The 9,141-nt window shown below is 36.4% G+C and overlaps 1 protein-coding gene across 1 annotated transcript; it reads left to right on the top strand.

Annotated features, from left to right (window-relative positions):
• The first annotated feature begins 4,229 nt into the window (after positions 1–4,229).
• LOC120335421 (uncharacterized) lies at positions 4,230–8,076 on the top strand. The gene is made up of 4 exons (XM_039402927.2): positions 4,230–4,334; positions 4,838–4,987; positions 6,537–6,695; positions 7,432–8,076. The coding sequence occupies exons 1-3, from the start codon at positions 4,265–4,267 to the stop codon at positions 6,692–6,694; spliced, it is 378 nt and encodes a 125-aa protein (XP_039258861.2). The 5' UTR covers positions 4,230–4,264; the 3' UTR covers position 6,695; positions 7,432–8,076.
• The last annotated feature ends 1,065 nt before the right edge of the window (positions 8,077–9,141 follow it).

The raw sequence follows: 9,141 nt of genomic DNA on the forward strand, positions 1-9,141 counted from the left end.
TCTTTATTTCATTGGAAAGATGATGAATTCAGATATCTATACTCATAATACTTTTTGAGCCCCAAAGGCAGATCTTTTTCAAATTTTGGGTCAATTTAACGAGTTTTCAAATTTCTAAGAAATTTACGTTATTGCGTTATATTAAAAGTATTTTGTTAGAAAACTGATCGAGTTTTTTTTCCAATTTCTTTATTTCATTGAAATGATGATGAATTCAGATATCCATACTCACAATATTTTTTGAGCGCCAAAAGCAGATATTGTTCGAATTTTGGGTCAATTTAACGATTTTTCGAATTTCTAAGAAATTTACGTTATTGCGGTATATTAAAAGTATTTTGTTAGAAAACTGATCGAGTTTTTTTCCAATTTCTTTATTTCATTGGAAAGATGATGAATTCAGATATCTATACTCATAATATTTTTTGAGCCCCAAAGGCAGATCTTTTTCAAATTTTGGGTCAATTTAACGAGTTTTCAAATTTCTAAGAAATTTACGTTATTGCGTTATATTAAAAGTATTTTGTTAGAAAACTGATCGAGTTTTTTTCCAATTTCTTTATTTCATTGAAATGATGATGGATTCAGATATCCATACTCTTGATATATTTTGAGCCCCAAAGACAGATCTGGTTCAAATTTTGGGTCAATTTAACGATTTATCGAATTTCTAAGAAATTTACGTTATATTAAAAGTATTTTGTTAGAAAACTGATCGAGTTTTTTTCCAATTTCTTTATTTCATTGAAATGATGATGAATTCAGATATCCATACTCATAATATTTTTTGAGCCCCAAAGGCGGATCTTGTTCAAATTTTGGGTTAATTTAACGATTTTTCTGATTTTTAGGAAATTTACGTTATTGCGTTGAATTTTGTTAGAAAACTGATTGTGTTTTTCCCCAATTTGTTTATTTGATTGGAAAGATGATTACTTCATATATCCATACTCAAAATATTTTTTGAGTTCCAAAGGCAGATCTTGTTCAAATTTTGGGTGAATTTAACGATTTTTGGCATTTTTGTGAAATTTATATTATTGCGTTGTAATTAATGTGTTTTGTTAGAAAACTGATCGAGTTTTGTCCCGGTCTCTTGTTTGAATTTTTCGACAAAAATTAATTTTTTTGAGAACTTTATTGTTATTCACGTATATGTTTTCGACATGTATACATTATTTTATTTCAATACTTACATAATATCATCATATCAAAGTATACAATCTTAATTTATTCACATGAGACTGGATACTGGTATTGTATTTATACACGAAAATGATAGACCGCATTAAATTAATTTTTAATCCTAAATTTTATAATGAAACACTTTTTATGACTTCGTGTTTTCGAGCAGCAAGATTTTGCTAGCATTTTGCTAGCTTGACAGAGGTCCATAATCCTGTAATCATAACAAGGAAATTTTTCTGGGGTCAAGGGTCGGGGAAAGATCCATGGCGAGATGAAGGAAGATTTTTTTATGGACCTTTCTCCGACCTTTGACCCCCGAAAAAATTCTTCCTATACTTTACCATTGCAACATTTTCAGGGCTATTTTAAGAGCGCTTTTGCGAGTTGGCGCCTGTAAAATGGGGTATGTGTTGCAAACCATCATTATGATTCATCGCATACAACAATCTGTTTTTTAAAAGTACCGGTAAAGAATTTTAGCCTGGTCTATCACAGCTATTTCTACACTAATTTTTTTTCACTGCAATTAAATTAAAACTCCTAGGAAGACAGAAAGATCATTGAATTATCTGATTTATATTTAAGTTTCTGAAACACAACTGAAAACTGACGAATAGAGTTCAAAAACGCGAAAACGAGATAATGTTTACGACCACGCTTGAAAATCTGTCTGAGTGAGAAAAGTGTCTGAGTGGAAGCGAAAAGGGAGCATTGTTACGTCATTTTTTGCATCTTGCTGATTGGCCAATGTCACGATGTAAACAAGGAAGTCGATGCTCGGGGAGAGGTCCATTGGATACTAACGAAACAGCAAAATAAATATATTTAGTGCCAAAGTTCCCTCATCTATTCTAACTGAACACAACGCTTTCTATAATAAAAAGCAAGAAGTTCCAATGATATGAACTTTGGGGGTATATTGAATCATTTACTGTCAGTAATAACCGTATGTTAGTCGTTGGTAATAACGAAATTCATATTAGATAGAATAGGATTTACATATTTATCCCGGGGGAAGGAAAGCCGATATAACGGCTTCATCATATGGCGAACCACGGCCTCTCGTCCGGTTAATCAGTTCATGTCTGTTGTGAGATTAGTTAGCCAGTTATTTGCTTTTTCAGATGCATGGACTTGATGATAAAAGCATACCGTAACCGACCAGCAATTTTCGCACATAAATATCGGAGGTGCGATTGCGCGCGTATTCCTAACGCTTAGCACAAGTCAAGTTTTTTTTCAAGCTCGATGCACAATGCGCCAAGATTTCATTGTTCAAGCAATCATACCACAACATTTGTTTCCGGATTAGGTATTTCAAGCATATTGGATTGTTCATATTGAAAGATTCCTATTGTATGCAACAGATGGAATGAACAGCTGCATTTCGTATTTTTTTTTTCTTAAAATTTACAGATGAATCAGTGCTATTGCCATTGCCATTTATTAAATTGCTCCTTGCTTGGTCAAGAAATAATACGATTAAGTCTGAGTATTTTGAATCGTATAGTACAGCGGTTCCCAAACTATGGGTCGCGACCCACTGGTGGGTCGCAAAGGGAATCCTAGGGGGCCGTGAAAAGATGTAGAAAGCTTTGATTAATTATACTGTTTATTAAGATCGGTGGCGTCTCAAATACGTAAATCTTCAAAAAAAAATTAAATTGAAATTCTAATCTGTGGAAGTTTCTTTCTACGATCTTCTCAAAGGAACAAAAATTTGCTACACAAAAAATGACCATGTGGCTTTTTTACGCATAGCAGTTTTGTACACTGTACAGCACTTCTTACCATGTTTCCCCGAAATTTAGACAGGATTTAGATTTATTTTCTTTTGAAGAATAACACTATGGTTTTTTTGGGAAGAGGGTTTTTGTGTTCATTAATCAAAAACAAAATTACATTGTAGAAAATCACAAGATTTTTCACTAAACATTATATAAAAACCGACATCCATTGTTTGTTTTTTTTTGTATTACCTATACGAAACGAAAATTACGAAAATTAAGTGACAAATAATTGTAATATCACACAATCTTGAATAGTGGTGTGATTTTCACCTTCTCACACATTTTAAATTTATTTTAAGGGTTTATTTAAAATCATTTTGAAAATTCAAATTATTATTCTATTTTTAGGCCAGGTCTTATTTTCGAGGAAACACGGTAGTTTTGCGATGATTAGCCATTGCTGTGTTCTGTGTTATGTCTCAAAAAAAAAATAAAAAAAATGAAATTGAAGTTAAGTGGGTCGCCATAAGCAGTGGTAATAAATAGTGGGTCCCAACTCTAAAAAGTTTGGGAACCACTGGTCTAGTAAATTATTCGAATCGGTGAAGAACTTTAGACGAAAGTTTCGAATCCCCGTCATATTGTTTTTATCCGCCAAAGGTCGAGATGAATTCCTCATTTTTTATTGAAGCTCTACTTTAACAATGCAATTTTGACATACGACTTTTTTTGGTACAACCTGAACATAGTATGTGTACCAGGTTAGGGTTCAGGCTGGGCGCCATTTTAGTGCACATACTTCGAGAGCGCCCTTTTCGGGAGTGTTCGATGAGTTCAGTAATTAATGTGTCTGGAGGACACATTGCAATGAAAAAAATTACATTTGAATTACATAGTATCGAGAATCGAATCGATTCAAAAAATATGCGAATTGATTAGAAATCATCAGGTATTCGAAAATTTCAAGCACTAATCATAAGAGCATTTCGGCATCTAGAATTCTTAGATACATACATACAACAATTTTTCGTATCTTGAAGCGCATTTTAGAAATTTTCGACCTCACGCCCTTTGAAATTTTACACAGCAATGCTGTTTAATAATACGACTATTGAAACATTTACATATGGCCATTGTTTTGATAATCAGGGACAGATGTGTATCTATTTGAATGGTTTACCAGCCAGCCGGCCAGCCAAGATGTTTTTAGCACGCGAACAATTACAATATGCTCATTCAATATGAGGCAAAAAAATAAAATTGGATATTTTATGAAACGCTATGAACCATATAAATAAAGCTGAATTCAGCAGGTAATTATCACAGCACTTCAAACAGAAAAAAAAATGGCGAAATCTCTGTTCCAAGTTTTGATAGTTTCGGTACTGGCTCTGATGATGACACCATCAATCCAAGGTAAGTTGTAACATTGCTTTTTGGGCGCTCCAGAAGTATATAGGTGTACCAATATGGAGGTAACTAATTTTGTTTGCCTATTTTACATCGAGTTGTGTAAAAAGACAGAAGCCTATGGGCAGAGGGTATATTCACTTGGCTAACACAAACACAGAAAGTCACCGAACTTGTATTAGAACTAAAATAAAGAAAATAGGAATAAAATTATGGCCTAACCTGATATACATACTACGGGAGTACCAACCTTTGGGGTACAATTGTAGCCAAACAGAAGTTCAAGTGTTGAATAAATGATGTTTATTTTCGTAAATATAACCAAGGATTTTAGGAGTCTCTTTTGTGAAACAAAGGCAGGTTCTCTGTTTCTTCGAACAAAAATTTGAGTCGTAATGTCAATAATATTTTCAAAAAAACTTTCTATTTAGGAACACATAAATTTTTTTTATAATTTGGTACTTCAATTGTCCATACGACTTTTTAAATATCCAAATGTTTAATTACAGGAGCGTCTCCTTGTAAGGAGAACGGTATGGGCGACTGCTACATATGGCAAGAGGTTACTGATTGTATTAACGGCTACTTCGGTGCTGGTGTTGCGGCTGCTGCTTGCAATACCGCTGGTGCCCAATGCTGTCAATCATATGACAACGCAGGTAGGATAAGATTTTTAGAGATTTATTCCAAGGAAAGCTGATGATAGGCTTATTTATACCGAAAACTACAACTTCCCGCCCGGTTATCGGTCTATGTCGGGTATGGTATTAGTTAGCTAGTTATTTGCTTTCGGAAGCATGTAGCTGACAGTGAAGGCAGCTGGGATCTTTTGTTTAAAGCCCACTTCACAAAAACACCCCTGTCGCGGCTCTAAATAAGAAAACGAGAATATCGGTCGGAGACTTATCGATCGAAACTGCGGTTTCGATTTATGACTCTATAGTGACACCGCGTGTTCCATCACTAATTGATTAATAACTCGCTAATTATACGACATAATCATCCAAAACCAATAAGCTTCTGGTCCGAGATATGATGAATGCACATGCAAAATTTGGAGAAGATTCAACCTCGCTTTCGTGAGATATCGCGTGCATCTAACAGACAAACACCTATCAACATACTTACCGATCAAGATCGATAAGTAATTAGTAATTTATCCAGTTAGTGCTTGGGTTAAGAATGCGGATTGTGCTAGAAATTCAAATTTTAAAATCATCCCTGACCCCAACTCTAACTGGATAAATACTAATTTGTCATTACTTATCGATTTTAATCGGTAAGTATGTTGATAGGTATTTGTCTGTTTGTCTGTCTGTTTGTCTGTTAGGCGCACGCGATATCTCACGAAAGCTAGGTTGAATCTACTCCAAATTTTGCATGTGCATTCATCATATCTCGAACCAGAAGCCTATTGGTTTTGGATGAATTATCTCGTATAATTAGCGAGTTATTAATTAATTAGTGATGGGACACAAGGTGTCACTATGGAGTAAGAGCGCTGTTTTGAGGATCCCCTAACTTTCGATCGATAAGTCTTCGGTCTCTGACCGATATTCTCGCTTTAAAACTTGGCGGGCGTGTTTTTCTCAAATCTCACATTTTTGCATTAGTGGCGGGGCTTTGTACAAAAGATCTGAAAGCCGTAACAAATCACTCTAAGGCGGCGAGCAGGCCACCAATCCTCGCGCACATAATCATCTTCCCGGGGACTCGAACCAGCGAACCCACACGGGATAATGAGAGGTACGATTGTAATCGTATTCTTAGTAGGATAGGATTTACATATTTATCCCGTGAGAGAGGAAATCCGATGAGCAGGTTTAATCATATTGCGAGCACCGGCTCTCGTCCTATTACCAGTCCATGTCGGGTATGGGATTAGTTAACCCGTTATTTGTTTTCGGAAGCATGGACTTGATGGTTGAAGAATCCGTAACCGACCAGCGCTTACGTGAACCACCCTACTGCAGCGAGGAGTCCAGCAATCCTCTTGCACATAACCAACCCCGCATGGGATTCGAACCCATGCAGGGTAATCAGAGGTGTGGTGGCGAGCGTATCCCTAACGCTTAGGCAATGCGCCACACCGCCGAGCCTAACGCCTGGGCGTCGCCAACCGCCACAACAAAATTTTTATTTTATGAATATCCTGTATAATCATTTTATAACAAAAATCATATATTTTCATAAAAAAAAAAAAAAAAGATTTGCAACAACATCTGACGGACACAGCCAGCGCTGCTGACGGACTTTGTACTGCTGCTGGAGGAGGGTGTCGCCATTTTTCAAACTTCTGTGCCGGGGCCTACAACGGCAATCCCGCACATTGTGCTGGTTTTCCAGCGCGTCAATGTTGTGTGTAGGGTAAGGTTCATGATTTTCTGTGGGTATTTTCAGACCTCCAGAAGTATGTGCACCAAGATGGCGCACTACCTGAACATAGTCTGTGTACCAGGTTAGGGTTCAGGTTGTGTGCCATCTTGGTGCACATACTTCGGGAGCGCCTATTTTTTATTCCCGCCTCTCGCTCCGAATAATGCGCGTTTGAAGGGCGACTTATATACAAGAAACCACTATTTATGTTGAAACTGAAATTGTCTTGGCTCAGCATTGCCCGGCCCAGTATGTTCCCCAGCAAATTTATGGGATGGTAGATGTTTTGTTGTTTGTGATTAAACTATTAATAACTACTATCGTTTTTTATTATGTTGTTCTTTGTCATAGAAAAAAAATCGCTTTTCTCTTTGATTACTGGACCAATCCGGTGAGCTGTATGGGATTCATTTTTTCGTCACCGAAACTTGCCACCATGTGGCGTTACGTGTCCATATATTTGAGCATATTTCTCTTTGTATTTAAATGTTCGTGTGCACTGGCATATGAGCCACTTTCTGGATAGTCTAAACTTTTAACAATATAAGTTTATTAACGTTAAAAATTATTAATTAAGTGGTGTCACGGCCCAAATTAGGGGGCGTTCGAAATTTTAGACAGGGGTAAAGAAATCAATGCTGGCTAATTGTTACACCATGGGTGGGCATTGGATTCTTTTGCTACAAAGCTTCATTTTTTGACACAAATTGTATTTTATTTTTTTCAGAAAACATCGTTTTGATCGGACAAAGAAATTTATGTGTTCAGAAATATTGTAATCGGAAAAAATTTTGTTTCTCACTTTATTATATATTGTCATAATCTTCAACAGTTTGTAGTCTTTATGACTGTGGTTCCCTTCCGTAGGCTTTTAGCACCCATGGCCTCGTTAATCATTCCAGTGGTATTTGGAGTGTTATTATGATTGAAATAACCTTATCAAGCAATGAATTGGTTTCTGCAAGACTAACTAATTATCCTTCTTCTATACTTTTGTTCCGGCGGATCCGTATGCATATAATCATAGTTGAACGATGTATGTCTGAAGAAGTCTGACCTTGGTCAGACGAAACGTTACAGAAATATATTTGTGTTAGTGTGCAGCAAGACTCTTGAATCACTCAAGCAATGAAACTAGGAAAAGGGTAGTTTTCTTATAACTGTAAATGTAAAAGCATCGTGGGCCTTCCAATCGCTCTGGGGGCCACGGACCCCCGCTTCGGAACCGCTGCATTATGATATGTTGTAATTTATTTTTTAACAAAATCAAACGTATTTACTCAGAGCTGAAAAAGAATGAAAAATTATGTGCATGATATCTAGACATTCAGTGTTTATTCATTTTAATGTCAAATAAATTCGTGTGATAAAAGATGTTTAGTATTGTGTTTGTTGGAAAAAGCATTGGATGTGTTAAGTTGAAATTCTAAGAAGATTATCGCTAAATACACAAATAACCATTATAGTAATAACAAGAGAGCAATGCTGAGTTATATGGACGCGGAGTTGTATGGAAATAAAAAAGTAGTAGCCTTCTAGCAAAAAGTACAATCTTTAACCACTGAAAATTTCAAAGCAATTGAGCCGTAGTTAATGGAAAAAGCGATTTTTTAAAAACGTGTCAAAGAACAAGAAGAGTGCCAGCATAAAATGCAAAACGATCGTTATGTCTACTAACATGTCCAATAATAAGAGAGCGATGCTGAGATATATAGACGCGGAGTTGTGTGGGAATAAAAAAAAAGTAGTCTTCTAGCAAAAAGTACAATCTTTAACCACTGAAAATTTCAAAGCAATTGAGTGGTAGTCCAGTAGTCAAAGAAAAAGGCGATTTTTTTCAAAACAATACGAAGAAAAAAAACAATACCAACAACAACATAACACCGAAACGATTCATGTGAAAAAAAAGTGAGTCACACATACAAAACGATCTATATGTGTCCAATAATACTAGTAGTTGTACTAGAGCAAAATTCCTCGCTAAAGACAAAATTCCTCTCCGTTGTTACACGTTGGGTTAAAGCAGCGTTTCTCAAGCCGTGTTCCTCGGAATGCTGCTGTTCCGCTCACTTCTTTGGAGTGTTCCGCGGGGCAATGATCGAAATTGCGACTAAATTTGTCGCCAGGGTAATCTCGACTGTACTTCTATGCCTCGGTCGCAAACTTGTCTCCCAGCTGGCGACAGGCGCTCCGGAAGTATTCGTACAAAGATGACTCACAACCTGAACCCTAACCTGGTACAATAGTATATTCAGGTTGTGCGCCATCTTGGTAGAAATACTTTGGAGCACCCAGATGAGCCTCGTTATCTAAGCAGGCGGATAGGCCTCGTGCCAGCCTGGCGTTTCGTTTACCGTTCAGTATCGTTAACCGTCGGCCTAATTTTTTTTAATTGTCAAGTTTACTGCCACATTTTTAATCCTAACACAGGCTATTT

This window comes from Styela clava, chromosome 4 (genome assembly GCF_964204865.1).
Source record: "Styela clava chromosome 4, kaStyClav1.hap1.2, whole genome shotgun sequence".
NCBI classification, from domain to species: domain Eukaryota; kingdom Metazoa; phylum Chordata; class Ascidiacea; order Stolidobranchia; family Styelidae; genus Styela; species Styela clava.